This window comes from Pelobates fuscus, chromosome 3 (genome assembly GCF_036172605.1).
Source record: "Pelobates fuscus isolate aPelFus1 chromosome 3, aPelFus1.pri, whole genome shotgun sequence".
Classification (NCBI taxonomy): Eukaryota; Metazoa; Chordata; class Amphibia; order Anura; family Pelobatidae; genus Pelobates; species Pelobates fuscus.
The window spans coordinates 72,063,272-72,080,806 of record NC_086319.1 but is presented as its reverse complement, the minus strand read 5'-3'; the positions used below and the strand labels follow the sequence as shown (position 1 = coordinate 72,080,806).

Genomic DNA, 17,535 nt, shown 5'->3' with positions numbered 1-17,535 from the left:
AGTGGGCGAGAGAGTTAAATGCTTGTGTGAAGGGTTCAGATAGGGAGGTCGAGAGCGTCTTATAGTATTTGGCCATGTAGCCATCAGGGCCTGGACTCTTCCCCAGTTTAAGGTGTTTTATAGCTAAGGCAACTTCGTCGTTGGATAGTGGTGCATCTAGTGTTGGAAGGACATTGGTAGGTATATTCTGGTGGATTCTGGCATTCAGGAATCTTTCAATGTCTTGGCTCGGTGGAGGGGAATCTCTTAGGTTGTAAAGCTTAATATAAAAGTCGTGAAAGGCTGACAGTATGTCTGGGAGTATATATGATACGGCTCCTGAGGGGGTTTTAATTTTGGAGATGAAGGTCGACTGCCTTTGTTGTTTCAGGGAGTTTGCGAGTAGGCGGCCACATTTACCTCCTTGGGCATAGTAAGAGTGCTTTGTGAGCATAAGTGTGCGTTTGATTTTAGCATTTAGTAGATCCTGAAGGGCTGATCGTTTAGCTGTGAGGGCTGTGTAGGTGCTCAGTTGTGTGTCTGTTTTGTGTTTGGTCTGTTCTTATGTCTTCTGTAATGTTCTTATGTCTTCTGTAAGTGTACGGATCTTGGCCTCCCTGGTCTTTTTGTGACGTGCAGCTAACGCTATTATTTCTCCCCTCAGTACACATTTATGTGCCTCCCACGTGATAGGCGGGGGTGAGGAAGGGGTAGCGTTGGTGGTGAAGTAGCTGTCTATTGAGTTTTTGAGCTGTGAAACTACTTCAGGGATATTAAGAAGAAGATCATTGAGTTTCCATTGGAACGTTTTTTGTGGGATGGTAGGTATGTGTAGATCTAGTGATAGGGGTGCATGGTCTGACCATGTGATAGATCCATAGCTGACGGATTGTACTAGGTGGAGGAATCTGTGCTGTAGAAAGAGCATGTCCAATCTAGAGTATGTATGTGTCGTGGATGAGTAAAATGCTAAGTCTTTGGTCGATGGATGTGTGGTGCGCCAACAGTCGTAAAGTTGTCCATTGTCTAAGAGTTTGGCTAGTCGTGCACGCGCTGATGTTTGGTATTTCGTCGCTTGGGATGTTGTGTCCATTTGTGAGTCTAGCGAGAGGTTAAAGTCTCTGCCAAGAATTAGAATACCTTCAGTGAATTGTTCTATGGCTTTGAGCTGTTTTTTGAACACGTGGCATTGGCGTCTGTTGGGGAGATATGTATTTACAAGCGTGACTGCGGTCAGGCCTATGTGGCCTTTGACCATGAGCAGTCTTCCCGCGTCATCTGATTTGTGTTGTGGGAGGAGTATGTAAAGGGCACATGGGCCGAGAACAGGATCGCCACCCCTCTCGCCTTGGTGTCAGTGAAGTTGCTAAAGTATCTGGTTGGATATCTTCTGTTTCTGAGGGTGGGGGCTGCCCCTTTTTTTTTTAAATGTGTCTCTTGCAGGAAGGCTATATCAACCTTCAATGTGTGTAGTTCATTAAGGGCCATGGATCGCTTTTCAGGGGTGTTAAGACCTCTGACATTAAGTTTAACAATGCGTATGGTGGCCATTGGTGAGTGTGGCTGTGTCATCTTTTCTACTCCACTTTGCCCTTCTGGAATTGACGTAGCAGTTGTCATTTGTGGGGAGGGAGGGGAACAAGGGGCTGAGACAGGGGGGGGGGGGGGGGGAAAGGGATGCAGGTGGTATTTTTATAACACAACTATGTACAATGGGAAGAGCTGTCTAACAGTGTGTTTCTCGTGCAGCTGTATACTGCAAGGTATACAGACAGCCGGGGGTATCCTCTGTTGGCGTACCGAAAGTGGTTAAGTCAAACCACTGGGGTACCAGGTGCTAACATCGGATAGGTCACTCCGACCTATGTAAGGAGCCGAATGGTCTGCTTACCCGCCTTGCTGGTAGCGGGTGAGTTGAAGAACTGTCTAGTTCCCTGTGTGGGTATGGAACGTAAGCGGTCTGTGTGTGTTTGCCTCTTGGAGGCCAATCCAATAATCTAAATTCTGATGTAAGGGTGTGGGGCAACATCTGTAGTCCAACATGTTTAGCTCCTGTGTCTATGTCCTGCCACGGACTGGTGTGGGGTGCGAGGGTACAGGGTTATGATGAGTTAGGTAAGGTGCGCAACCACGCGTGGTCTATATTGGGCTGCTGGTGAGTCTCCAAAGGAGGGTAATAGGACAGGTAGGAGTCGGGCCATGAGTTGGCATTGTCCAGCGCAATCGTGTTGTAGCGTAGTCGCCATAGTGTTTCGCTTGTGCAGCTTAGTGTTACTCGGGTCCTATAATGAGGGGCATGTATAACAGGGTACCAGTCCCCTCTGCTACTGCACATTGACCCTTGGTAGATTCAGTATGAGTGACTTGGGGCTGGATGGGATGGACTTCAAGGGGTGTATGGGGTCTCTAATATGTGAGGTCTGTTTTGCATGTCAGAGTGAGATATCTGGGAGTTACTGTTGCTGGACGCTTGTTTCTGGATGTGGCGAGCTCCACTATGTAGAGGTATTTGTACATATATACATATGGGCTTTATTTTTAGTTATTTATTTATCTTATTGTTATTATTATTATTATTATTATTATATATATTTTTTTATTATTTATTTATAATTTTGTCCCATAGTGTTGGAATACTTAGGCATACTGTCAGGAAGGAGTGGGGCAGGCGAGGGAAGGGAATGGGGGGGTCGTCCTTCGAGATAGCGATGCAGCTTTGGTGACAAGTCTCATTTAGATAATTAAGGACAGCCCGTCGAGGCTAAGCTCGCATCGCTCCTCAAGGGGTACAGGAGTCACGAATGTGTCCCTCATCTCGGATCGTGTTGGAGAGGTGGGGGAGGAGGGTAAAGGTCAGAGCTCAGAGGTTGCTGCGCTGCTACGGAGGTGTTGGCCGGAGCTTCTCCCATCGCTGTTGCGGTATGTCAGTGAGTATGAGTCTCAGCAAGGTATCTTGTCCTCTGTGGGGTGTCGTCGTCTGTCAGGGCAAGATGAGGGGGTGGTGTGAGTCCGTGGCAGTTAGGCGTTGTCTTGTGGTCATAGTTGTGGGTGCTGGTCATTTAGTGGTGCGCTGAATCTTCTGGGGTGGTTGCCGCTAGATCTGTTCTTTTTTTGGGGGGCGTTTGTGGCCACTGATTGCGGTGCGGCAGTCGTGAGGAGTTAGGCGGCGGGACAGTGCCGTACCAGTCTGGAACCTGGATGTTAGGTAGGTCCATCTCTCTTAGGGAATACCGGAACATCGTGGATCGAGGAGATAGTGTGTGATGCCCCATTGTAGGTAGCTGTGAGCGAGAGTGGGAAGCCCCAGCGATATCGCAGGTTCCGAGCTCGGAGCTGATCGGTGATGGGCTTCAGCACTCTGCGGGCCTGCAGTGTCATCCATGACAGATCAGGGTAGATTGCAATCGGGGCTTCATGCTAGAGAAGGGGTTGCTGAGAGTGACGCAAAGCCTCCATAATTTTATTCTTGCACTCGTAGTAGTGCAGTCTGCAAATCACATCTCTGGGCATATCGGACGGTGTGCTCCTAGGGCGTAGGGCTCTATGGACCCTATCAAAGGTTGAAGAGTTCCTGCAGTATGTTGGGAAGGTTTTCCCGGTCTGTTTCTGGAAGGCCCTTCACTCTCAAATTGTTTCGCCGTCCCCTGTTGTCCAGATCGTCCAGTGATCGTTGTAGGATTGATACCTGATTATTTTGAGCTGACACTGTGTCTCGGAGCGCTCTAATTTGCGCTTGCATTGTGTCTCTATCTTCTTCAAGGGAGGATATCCTATGTTTAGTCTGCTTGAAGTCAGCTCCTATTGCGTCCAGCTTGGTTTGAAACGAGGCTTCTAACTTGTGCAGCATGAAGACCAGGTCCTGTTTAGAGGGGAGAGCTTTGAGTATCTCCCTGATGTCTGGGTCTGTTGAATGTGAGGAGACCTCACATGGGCTCATTGGAGCGGAGCAGATTGGAGGTGAGTCTGGGGCCTCGTTGGGGCCTACTGGGTCTGGTGCATGTTCTGCAGTATCTCTGAGAAATTTAGTCATAGTTCCGTTTTTTCCTGCCAGTGTCTTGCCAGCAGGGTGCTGTCCAGCAGTGCAGCGTTTTGGGTGACCCATTTTAAGAGTTTTAGTGCCCGATAGCAGTGGATAGGTTTTCCAAGATTGAGGAGCTCAGCTAACACACGTCCATGCGGTTTGGCAGTCGGCTCCGCCCCCGGAAAGTATTGGTTTGTCTAAATGAATTCAGACAATTTTTTTGTTTTTTTGTTTCTGCAAAACCGCTTTTGAACAGTTTTTTTTTTTTTTTTTTTAATGGAGAAGCAAAGTCTTCAGATACCCCTCAATTGCTTCTCTTTGCTAGGCAACTATTGCAGAAGTATTAGGTTGAGCATTAGGTGGCAATCTCCGCCTATAACTGGCTACCATTGGTGAGTAAATGTATTTACATTTTGTAATATATACTCCCTGAAGGCAACCAGTGATGTTTCTAAGTTAGCAGAGCAGCAAAGCAAAGGCCTACTAGGGGACTCCAGATGGCTTAATTTGTTTATGTAGCATTAAACATTTGTTTAGTTCAGATTTTTGGTTCTAGAAATATATAATTACTGGCTATAATAATAACCAGTAATGTATTCTTATGCATGAAAAATCTATAATATATTTTAAATATTAGATTTTGTTGACTTGTTTTAAGGCCACTGCAAGAGCACAAAACCCATTGGTGATTGTGACTTAATGGTGACTTTAGCAACCATGTGAATCCTGTTTTGATAAGGAGTTTGCAAACTATAGAAGTGCGACAGAGTCTCATACGTGCAGATCCAAAGATTATTCCAGATTGTAGGGTATATCTGACACTAGTGAGTTTGATGTTTCAGTGTACATTTGTGATATCTAGCAGCTACTTAAGCTGTTTTATGGAAAATGGCTAGCCCTTAATGAATCTGATTGCCACTCGGTTTTGGGGTTTTTGTTTTTTTCTTTTCTCTTGGGGGTATACATTAACTTTGACTATCCATAGGGGGTCAAGTATCTGGCAGGTTAAAAAGACCATTCCAACCGCTGTCTGATAGACAGCCGCCAGAGGAGGACTTAACACTGCAAGGTAATTATTGCAGTTTATAAAAACTGCAATAATTACACTTGCAGGGTTAAGGGTGGTGAGAGTTGGCACCCAGACCACTCCAATGGGCAGAAGTGGTCTGGGTGCCTAGAGTGTCCCTTTAATACATATCACACCAACTGAACCAACCCCTGGCAACTGGGATGCCTACTATGTAATCCCGATCACATTTGGGGTAGTGGCACAATATTACTTTTGATTTTTAATTTCTTACGATGGCAAGTTATTTGGCCTTAGTTTGACCAAAAGAATGAATAAATATGCATTCAGAAAAATGATTAAAGGGGACTGGATACTACATCACTGAACACAACTTTTAAACACACCTATAACTTATAGCAGGGGTTCCCAATACTTATTTTTTCCTTGGAACCTTTTGACATAGTGTACCAACATCGTGGAACCGCCCAAAACAATTTGCACCACAACACGTTTTAATTAGCACAGACATATACACACACAGATAAAAAACAGACATATACACTCAGAGAAACACTGACACAGATGTACAATCACTGGCACATACACACACTGGCACAAGATACACACGTCATTTTTTATATTTGCAGTAACCCTCCTGTTAGTATACCAGTTGTCTGCAGGAGGGTGACTTGGTGTGTTCGTGTGTGTGTTCGTGTGTGTTCGTTCTCTATATGAAGCCTGAAGGAAGTGAGCATCCATCAATTCCCCCCAGCATCCCATACTACGAGGGCCGCAAAACCCATCAGGTGACCCTAAGTGCAACACCAATTGGAAAATATTAAAGGAATATTACAGGATCAGGAACACAAACGTGTATTATTAATCCTATAGTTTTAAAACCACCATTTAGGTGCCTTGCTCCCCCCACTTAAGTTAAAGGATCACTATAGGGTCAGGAACACAAACATGTATTCCTGACCCTATAGTATTAACACCACCATCTAGCCCCCCTGAGCCCCTTATGCCTCCATAAATATAGTAAAAATCTTACTGTATTCAAACCTGAAGCTGTAACTCTGCGTGCTGTTAGACTCAGAAAAACAAGCAGTCGGCTGACATGTGGTAGCCTGATCCAATCACAGTACTTCCCCATAGGATTGGCTGAGACTGACAAAAGACTGACAAAGGGGCAGATCCAGCATGATTCAAACACAGCCTTGGCCAATCAGATTAATTCAATCAATGAAACTCTATGAGATAAGTTCAGTGTCTGCATGCAGAGGGAGGAGATACCGAATGTTTGGAAGCATTTTAGGTATCCATGACCCAAGAAGGATCTCTAACAGCTATCTGAGGAGTGGCCAGTGAAGTTATCTCTAGGCTGTAATGTAAACACTGTATTTTCTCTAAAAAGACAGTGTTTACAGCAAAAGGCCTGAATGTAATGATTCTACTAACCAGAACAAATTCAATAAGCTGTAGTTGTTCTGGTGACTATAGTGTCCCTTTAATAAAACTCAACTTATTACGCTGGATATAAGTTATAACATTTAACATCCTGTGAAGTGAGTTCCCCTTTAAGAAATGGAACAGTCTGTATAAATGCTTATAAATGGATTGCCACCCAATCTTCAAGTAGAGATTGGAACTACATGTATTGTGTAGATGAATCCTTGCTTCAGAATTGGGTTTTACATAAATTTAAATTATGCAGAAAATCCCAAATGATTTCTTTAGAAGGGTATACAAAGTTTCAATGAAAACATATTGACCTTATGCTTCCGTTCTTAATTTATTTAACTTAAAAGCCAAAAAAAAAAAGAACACAGTCTGCACATATCTGTTTGAAATATTAATTTAGAAGGGAACACAGCCTTCTTTTAATTGTTCATTTAGTTTAATTTAAATGTCTGTCAAGCATTGCATGTGTTAGTGGCTGGCTGGAATTTTGACCTATTTATTAAATCCAGATTGCAGTCCTAATAAGTCAGAGTTTATAAAAAAAAAAATAATAATACATCAGTGTCTGGCCAGAAGGACAAGCAGCAAAGAATCTGCAGTACTTTTTAACTGAAATGAACACTACAGTGTCAGGAACACAAACATGTATTCCTGACACTATCATGTTTAACCCCTTAAGCACCAAACTTCTGGAATAAAAGGGAATCATGACATCACACATGTCATGTGTCCTTAAGGGGTTAAGTAACTATTAAAGGGACACTATAGGGTCAGGAACATAAACATTTATTCCTGACCCTATAGTTTAAAAAAACACCATCTATCCCTAAATATAGAAAAAAACTTTCCTTTAGTTCAGTCTGCTGCTGCTGGCTCTGCCCCGGATCTGCCTCCTTGGCTGACATCATCAGAAGTTATGATCTGAGCCAATCACAATGCTTTCCCAAAGGAGAGCATTGGATTGGCTGAGCTTATGAAGGAGGCAGATCAGTGGCAGAGCCAGCACAAACCAAACACAGCCCTGGCCAATCAGCATCTCCTCAATGCACCTCTATGAAGAAGGTTTAGTTTCTCCATGCAGAGGGTAGAGTAACTGAATGTCGTGCCCCAGAAAGCACCTCTAGTAGCCGTCTGATGAGTGTCCAATGGATGTATCCCTAGGCTGTGATGTAAACACTGACAAAGAAATATATAGAAGTGGTGCTTGAGGATAAAGATAGTGAATGGTGCTGCTATACCCAAGTATATCACCACTATGTATACTTAGAAAGAATTCAGTAAAACGTAAAAAAGCTAAAAGTGCACACACAAGCAAGGAGGTAGTTACCTGACGTCTAATGTCATATTTAGTAACTGATGATAGATATCTCCTCCTCATATACAGCAAAAATATTCAATATTGTATTGCCTATACAAAAAATATAAGCACAAAACAAAACATAGTGTAATCTGTATATAATACACAGTGAAGTGGAAATTTTTGAGCTGAAATCACTCACACTTATGCAGTGATTTTTGAGCTGAAATCACTCACACTTATGGACTTATGCAGCTTTTATGTTACTTAAATGGGACATACGAATTTCCTCCTTTCTTCAGGCAAATTCTCCACTGATCTGAATAACCATCTGTTGAAAAGTTGGAGTCAGGGGCCAGGAGTATCAGGATATATATATAAGAAATGTATTTGTATAAAACAAAAATAAATATAAAAGTGTTGCACAACGCGTTTCAACCATCTACTAGTGGTCTTCCTCAGGTGATGTTCAAAGTGTAACACTAATTGAAGTACAATTGCCTTATATGGTCCGAACCGGATGTGAACTGCCACCTCCAATATGGCTCCACATCCGGTTCGGATATACAGAGTACCAAGATCATACATTTCATAATATTTTCACAATATAACAGAAATCCAAAATAACGCATCACTTTCTCCCCCCCATCATAGTCAACCTACACGATATAGCCAGATCGTGGGTGACTAGGTGGTTGGGGGTATTGTGAGTATATTCCGATTGTCCGTCGCGTCACTTCCGGTGACGCGCACGGTGATGAGATCCGTCCATCGCGTCACTTCCGGTTTCGCTGAGATTAAATCAGCAATGTCCCTCAGCGAAACCGGAAGTGACGCGATGGACGGATCTCATCACCGTGCGCGTCACCAGTAGTGTAGATGTAGATGTAGCTGTAGATGTGACTATAGTGTCCATTAAAGAAAACTGGCTTTACTCTGTACAGTGAACTGCTATTTAAACTCCCTTTTTTTTTTCTCACCACGTTGGTTTTGCGTGGCTTGTTCTGCTTGGCTCCACCTACCTGGCTGATGTAAGCAAGATTCACCATAGGAAAGCATTGGGAGACTATTGTGCATGCATGGCAAAACTCCATGCTGTTCCTATCGGCATCTTCTCGTAGAGATGCATTAAATCAATGCATCTCTATGGTGAATGTTTAGCTCCTCCACGCAGAGCGTTGAGATGCTGAACGACAGTGTAGCACGGAAATACAGTTCAAATCAAAATTATTCACTCTCCATTGAAAATCCAGTTTATTGTCAAAATATACGGACTTTCAGCTGTTTGCGATTAACAAATCAAAAAAAAAGCAATTGAAAAAGCTCAACACGACGAATGCTTCAGGTGGTTTCCCCAAATTTAACTGAAAATGCAACTTATTAAAGTTCTCCAAATATGCAAAACGTGTTCTCTAAAGCATGTTTTGTCTATTGAACTAATCACGGGCTCCTCCCAGAAGAAGAGGCCTCACCAGTCCGGAGCATCTCATTGTGTTATTTGGATGTGTCCTGCAGGGGCTTACGTGATTCATATGTTTGCACCAACATTTAGTGTTCAAAATAAACATTTGAGATAAATTATGTATTTTTGATGTTACATTGCTGCTAGTGGGGCATTCTTTTTTGCAGTTCTAAATGTTAGTTATTCACCATTTTTTGTCCAGGAGGATGATGCTTCAGTGAGTGGTATAGAATTTAAGACGCTGAAAACATTTAACCAAGGCATAAGAGCGGACGCTATAGCCTGGAGTCCAGACACAAACTATGATTCTTTAACTCCTCTTTTAAGGTATGTATTTGTCCACTTATTAGACTTCTAAACCACATTTATGTCTGCTTTATCTAAGAGTAATAAAAATGTCCTGCAACCAAGAATTACTTCAAAACAATTTTTAATGCACATTAATTGTCAATATAATATTAAAAGAGATGTTTGCATTATACTCCATCCGTACCAAGAAGTGACTGACATTTTTCATTACACACACACAATCCTCAATCTTACAAGGAGGTAGTACACCATTTCCAGTATTGTACCTGGTAGCCCCAAAAACACCACACCGTCTTTACTTGTCACCATAACAAGGGAAATTCTGATACTTGGCCTTACTAAAGGTTATTAGCATTACCAAGCTGTAGTAATGCACCCTCAAAGATACACAGGAGGGGTATTACATAGTTACCTAGAATTACCCGCAGAAAGAAATGTGCAACTAGATGTATGAGGGCTGTTCTGACAGATACGGATCAGCTGGTGAAGCTTACATACAAATCAAAATTTAAAAAACAAAAAGAATGGCCATAATTAAAGGGTTACTCCAAGCACCATGACCCTTTCAGTGATTTGAAGTGGTCATGGTGCCTGAACTCTGTATGTGCAGTGTAACTCCACGTCTAGCAGTGCCATTAGGGCGTCATGAGCCAGCCTGGAACAAGAGTTTTGGGCTAGCTAATATTAATTTTGTTCATATTTGGGCATCTTTCCTCAGTACACACTACTGCGTGCCCCACCACCACTTTATTTTTTATTTTATTTTTTTGATGGGACAGGTCGATGTAATTAAGGGTTACTCTGACCGTAAATTGCTTGTTTTGTTAAAACACTGTTTTTTGTTTGTTTTGGCGTAACCCTTTGAAGAAATTCAAAAATATATATATTTAAAATAAAATGAGTAAAATAGAAACAAATATGTATTAAGAAAAAAAGATAAACACAAAGGATGACAAGATTTAAATGAAGACCTCTATAAGCCGACTATTAACACCTAATTGTCCATTCTTCCAGAGCTGAAATAGAACAGTACATCCTATTCTTAGCAATTTGAGATTTCCACTTACATGCAGTCTTATCTGTTTTATGTTCATATAACCTGTGCACTGCTGAAACTGAAAAAAAGTGTTGTGCTTTTTGCTTGTGAGATTTTACATAATGTAGCAAATCAATGACAGTTTAAAACGTAGCTGCTTTAATCAAGTAAGACGGCAGCCTCTAACATTTCCACTTCTTCTATCCATAAGTAGCAGTATGATACTACAATGCAGCAAAAAGACTGTATCTGGTTGGCTTTAGTCTTAATGATACATGCTGAGTAATACTGTCTGTTGCTTCATGTTTGATTACAATTGAGACTTAACGCCAATTTGATGCATTCTATTGTGGTATCTATCTTTCAGGCTTTTTCTATGGCAGTACCTTGGCTCATGTTTCCTTTCTTTTTTATTTCTCTATGTATCATGGTAATTTTTTAGTGTCTTGAAGATAAATGTACGCTTGTTTTACATGTACTCAAAGGCTCTTTGTAATGCAGGTTTTGTACTGCAGCTAGTGATAAAAATCTACGAATCTTCACATCAGACCTTCAGGACAGAAATGAATTTAAGGTACACATTATATTATGTTTTGTTTAAAGGCATACTCTGCACGATCTGTATTCATTACATACTTGGCAAGGAAAAGAAACTTGCAGAATCCAGAGGATACTAGCTAAATGACATGTCCATACCCAATGGACTCTTTTTGGCAAAAGACTCCTTAAAGGGACACAATAGTCAACAAAACAACTTTAGCTTAATGAAGCAGTCATGGTCTACATATCATGCCCCTGCACTCTCCCTGCTCAATTCTGTACCAATTAGGAGTTAAATCACTTTGTTAATGCAGCCCTAGCCACATCTCCCTGTATATGACTTACACAGCCTTCCTAAACACGTCCTGTTAAAGAGTCATCTAATGTTTACACTTACTTTATTGTAGGGATCGACCGATATTGATTTTTTTCAGAGCCGATACCGATAATCTGTGAACTTTCAGGCCGATAGCCGATAACTTAACGATATTCTGTACATTTAACATTTTGGAAAAAAAAAAAAAACTTTTTCTAAAGGTAAATGCACAAAATATACATGCCATGTGCAGTGTGTTCAGACAGGGGAGCTGTGTGTGTTTGTGTAGTGTTTGTAGTGGATGCAGTGTGTGTTTGTGTAGTGTGCATATAATGAATGCAGAGTGTTTGTGCAGTGTGTGAGTAGTGTGCGTAAAGTGAATGCAGTGTGTGCGTAAAGTGAACGCTGTATATACTAAATACAAAGTGTGTGTATTTGTTTAGTGTGTGTATAGTGAATGCAGTGTGTTTGTGTAGTGTGTGTGTGTGTTTATATAATGCAGTGTGTTTGTGTAGTGTGCATTATATAAACACACTGCATTATATGCACACTACACAAACACACACTGCATTATATAAACACACTGCATTAAATACACAGTGTGTTTGTGTAGTGTATATAATGGAGTGTGTGTGTTTGTGTAGGTATGTAATTGAGGGGGCATTTTTTATTAAAACATTTTTTTTAAATATGTATTATTATTTATTTTTTAGTCCCTCCTCCCTGCTTGTTACTTGGCCAGGGAGGGGGGATATATTATTCCCTGGTGGTCCAGTGGCATGGAAAGTACAGAGGAGCTGAAGGAGCTGCTGGGAAGGTAAGTAAACGCTACCTGCGGGCCCTCCAGGACTGCCGGGATTGTAATGGGGCCGGCGGGCCTGTTATATATTATTGGCAATATCGGTATCTGAATTGGCCGATACCGATATTGCCGAAAATACAGAATATCGTCCAGACCGATAATCGGTCGATCCCTGCTTTATTGTACTTTTATTTTAATTTAGAGTTTATCTCCTGCTCTGTTAATAGCTTGCTAGACCCTGCAGGAACCTCCTGTATGTAATTGAGGTTCCAATTTATAGAGCTGGAGATAAAAACTTTAAAAGTATTTTACTATCTAACTGAAAGTAAAACCATTTTACTTTTCATGCAGGCTGTGTCATTCACAGTCAGGGGAGGTGTGGTTAGTGCTGCATAAACATAAGCAAATATGATTTAACTCCAGAAGCAGAGGATTTAGCAGTGAGAATTCAGAGGCATGATCTATACACAGAAACTGCTTAATTATAGCAATTTGATAGTAGGCACTAGATCATGCTATCACAACTCACAAAAGTTCAATTGAACGGTGGGATAGACCTCTCAGTTATAGTACTTTACCTTGTACGGGTAAATTTTTAGATAGATAGGCTTAGTGGAGCTACCGTAGACACCTCCTAAACAAGAATATTAATTATCTGAAACATAGTTTAAATTTTGCCAACTGGTATGTAAGGAAAATACACTACTGTGACCAATGTATTCAAACAAATTTGTTGACTAACACGTCAAAATAAAAATGTTACAAGAACAATACAAATAAAAAATTTATTCTGCAGAGCAGGTCAGGGCTAAGGCACCTTAAGTCTGAACAGAAGTTGCATACAGGTACCAATAAGGGTTCGAAAAAAGGTTACATATCCCAGTCATGCTAGATAATTTACTGTATTTCTACCTAAAGCCTGAGGTATCTGAGACCAGTGCATATGATATACTATCCTTGATACACTACAGTTGTAACTACCAAGCACTGTTATTTTTTTCTCTTTGTTATTATTGCAAAATGTGTGTTTTTCTCTACAAATATGTTATTTGATGGATATGTATCAGTTTAATGATGACTATTCAGTTGTTGTGACGATATCCTTGGTGTATCTTTGCACATAAAAAAATAAAGAATTACAAAAAAGAAACTGCTTCATTAAAGGAACACTATAGTCACCTAAATTACTTTAGCTAAATAAAGCAGTTTTAGTGTATAGATCATTCCCCTGCAATTTCACTGCTCAATTCACTGTCATTTAGGAGTTCAATCACTTTGTTTCTGTTTATGCAGCCCTAGCCACACTTCCCCTGGCTATGATTGACAGAGCCTGCATGAAAAAATACTGGTTTCACTTTCAAACAGATGTAATTTACCTTAAATAATTGTATCTCAATCTCTAAATTGAACTTTAATCACATACAGGAGGCTCTTGCAGGGTCTAGCAAGCTGTTAACATAGCAGGGGATAAGAAAATCTTAATTAAACAGCATAAATAGGGCTCTCTTTACAGGAAGTGTTTATGGAAGGCTGTGCAAGTCACATGCAGGTAGGTGTGACTAGGGTTCATAAACCAAGGGATTTAACTCCTAAATGGCAGAGGATTGAGCAGTGAGGCTGCAGGGGCATGTTCTATACACCAAAACTGCTTCATTAAGCTAAAGTTGTTCTGGTGACTATAGTGTCCTTTTAAGCTAAAGTTGTTTTGGTGACAAAACTGTTAGTGAACAAAGCAATTCACCAACTGCTTTCATTTTACCTGCTAACTTTAAATGCAAGGAATAAACCCCCTTTTTTGGTATACTATAAACTGTAACCTAACATCAGACTGTTAGAATAAGGCTACCATCCTTATAGTTTAATAAGGGAGGTGTTGTATAACAAAGGTTTGCTTTCCGTAACACTATAGTTAAGATTGCATAAGTCACAATGGAGGCAATGTATTAAAACTCCACTGCTAATACTTAACACAAATCTCTCAATCATATGTTCTGATTTGCATTTCATAGAATATATCAAGCCTTCAGAACAAGTTTTATTCATATACACTGATTACATGCAGTTGTGTAAATTCATACAATAACTTAAATGGAAATTATAGTACCAGGACAACAAAGTTTTGGCACTATGTCAAGGCCTCCCCACAACCCCTGGTGCAGAAGGGGTTAATCAATTATCTGAGCATTAAGTTTAATTTTTAATGGCTAGCCAGTTTGCAACAGACCTGCTTCCCTGTTTCCCTCTTACATCCCTTCACTTCTCTCCAACTGCACAACCATATAGTATAACAGCGTGGGGGTGGAGGGGTTGTATTATTTAAAAAATGTTTTTTTTTTTAACCCCTTAAGGACCAAACTTCTGGAATAAAATGGAATCATGACGTGTCACACACGTCATGTGTCCTTAAGGGGTTAAAAATCACTGGGCCTGTACCTGCATCTCTTTTAGTTTTCTATTTTAATCCATTCCTGCACATAGGTATGGTCATACCGGGAATTGATTTTTAGAAGTCTATCAGTAGTACACACTTTGTTCACCTAAAATGTGTATTTGGGTAAATTCACTAGGACATCGGGTAGAGAACCAATTCTTTATATTGCTGTTTCTTGCTACCTCAGAAAGTGGACCATGATTTCCATGCACGGTTTGTCAGGCTATAGAAATATATCTTTATATTTAAAAAAAAAAATGATGTATTAACAGTGTTTTCAATTGCAATCTTGTGCTCTTGTTTTTTTTTTTTGCTGTCAGGTGTTTGATGGACACACCAGTTACATCAATGATATGGTGTTTTGTTCTCATGACGGCAATACATTTGCAAGTGTCAGTGATGATCACACATGCAGGTAAGATATGTTCTCAATTGCTAAGCTCGTCTATTAAAATGGGGTTAGAGTTATGTTGCCCTGTTTGAAGCTAAAAAAAAATTCCTGTTTTTGGATGACAAAAATAAAATGTATATATTTTATTGTAGGTTAACTGCCCTTTTTAATATTTGTTTGTATTGGGCAGGAATGCACTTTTTCCGAGAAGCACTGTATATTATGCCATGTTGCGGGACTGGCATTCAAGGTTTATGGAAAATGTGAGAGACTATGATTTCACAGAAATATTCATAAACTAAATTTTTTTTTCCCTTCTTGAAAGTATCATTAGTAGTTGTATTACTCTAACTACCTTTAGTAAAAGAAAAACAAAGACCGTTCATTAATGTGCATGTGGAAGAGGGAACACAAAAAAATAATATGTTGACTGACATGAATGTGTTACAACGTAGTTGCCTGGATCTCTGGCACCTGCTGTGTACAAGCTAATGTGTTCTACATGTGTATGTCTTTCTTATGACCACTGTGGTAATTAGAGGTGTGTTTCTATATTCAATGCAGGGAAATAAATATTTTCTGTTACTAAGAAAACTACTCATAAAATATATTGTACTAACTGAAATATCTCGTAAAGACGAGTTGCCAGCACCAATCCAAATTAAATGTCAGTCTTCCAAAGCAAAATTGGTAAATGTAGTGATTATTACTGTGTTCTTTTATAATGGTTTCAGTTGCACTTTGAATGCTATTCAAAATTCGACGCTTGGTGTACTACAGTTAACAATCTCTTTTTTTTTCCTTCCTTCTATAGCATGCAGGATTAATGAGGCTCTTTCCATAACATAGGAAACCTAATGTCTACTATTTTCATAAGTGTTAGTGCTTTTGTGTAAGTTTTTAGATGAGTGCATGCAAGAACAAGTATAAATGATTGGGGAATACTATAGGGTCAGGAACACAAACATGTATTCCTGACCCTGTAGTGTTAAAATCACCATCTAGTCCTCCTGACCCTCTCATGTCTCCCTAAATATAGTAAAATCGTACTTGTATTCAAGCCTGAAGCTGAAGCTCTGCATGCTGTTTGCCTCAGAACAGCAAGCTACCTGCTGACATCATCAGAAGAGGTGGCCTGATCAAATCACAATGCTTCTCTATAGGATTGGCTGAGACTGACAAGGAGTCAAATCAGGTCCAGAGCCAGCACAAGTCAAACACAGCCCTGGCCAATCAGCGCTACTGAATCTGATGGCGCTATATAAATAATAAAATAATAATAATAGAGATTAATTGAATCAATGAATCTCTGAGGAAAGTTCAGTGTCTGCATGCAGAGAGAGGAGATACTGAATGTTTGGATGCATTTTAGGCAGCAATGACCCAGGAAGGATCTCCAACAGCCATCTGAGGAGGGGCCAGTGAAGTTATCACTAGGCTGTAATGTAAACACTGCATTTTCTCTGAAAAGACCGTGCTTACAGCAAAAAGCCTGAAGGTAATGATTCTACTCACCAGAACAAATTCAATAAGCTGTAGTTGTTCTGGTGACTGTAGTGTCCCTTTTAGTAAGAGAAGAGCAAGAGTCCAACACGTTCATTATCAAGTTTGTGAAAATGTGCGGTTACACTTTCACTCAGTAAGGACACATAGGACAGAGTTTGACAAATTTACCTAGAATACATATTAAAAAAAAAAAAAAAAAGCAGCTGTTGAAAATTGTAATTAACTCCTTCACTTCCAAATAGCTTGTAGAAGAACCACACCACAAATCAGTGTTTTGAATGTATTTTTCATTTCAATATGCATAGATTGCACATTATTTAAAGGGACACTATAGTCACCAGAACAGCTTAATGTAGTTTTTCTGGGGGTGGGAAGGGGGCAAGCTACCTAAATGGTGGGTTAAACACTAGGGTTAGGAATACATGTTAGTGTTCCTTTAACCCCTTAGGGACCAGACTGTTTTTAAATTTTCTTACCGTTAAGGACCAGGACTCTTTTTACATTTCTGCAGTGTTTGTTTTAGCTGTAATTTTCCTCTTACTCATTTACTCTACCCACACATATTATATACCATTTTTCTCGCCATTAAATGGTCTTTCCAAGGATGCTATTATTTTCATCATATAATTTACTATAAAAAAATTATAAAATAAGATGGGGGGGAGAGCACTTTTTCAATTTTTTTTTTTTAAATAATAAGACCATAATGTAAGCCAACAATGCTATGGAATCTGCAGCATACATACTGACATTTTGATGAGACAGTGACATGGAAACATTGCATATTAGTATTTCTAAACCAGGCTTAAACTTTCCGCTGTGTCACAAAGAGATAGAATTAAGTTACACGACTAAGAAGGCATGCATATGTAGGTTGAACTGATTGGACTTGAACTTGCTTATCTATGTCAAGTGTACCTCCATGGGCCCTGTGTGAGTATGTGTATCTGCACTTACTGGAGGCTCAGATAGGGG

General features: G+C 40.2%; 1 protein-coding gene across 1 annotated transcript in view; it reads left to right on the top strand.

Moving 5' to 3' along the window:
* NUP37 (nucleoporin 37) overlaps nt 1-17,535 on the top strand; it is a 45,545-nt gene that overhangs the window by 10,406 nt on the left and 17,604 nt on the right. Inside the window, exons 3-5 of the mRNA XM_063445178.1 lie at nt 9,432-9,556; nt 11,076-11,148; nt 14,984-15,078. Of these exons, the coding sequence (XP_063301248.1) occupies nt 9,432-9,556; nt 11,076-11,148; nt 14,984-15,078 (293 nt within the window). The remainder of the gene's footprint in view (nt 1-9,431; nt 9,557-11,075; nt 11,149-14,983; nt 15,079-17,535) is intronic.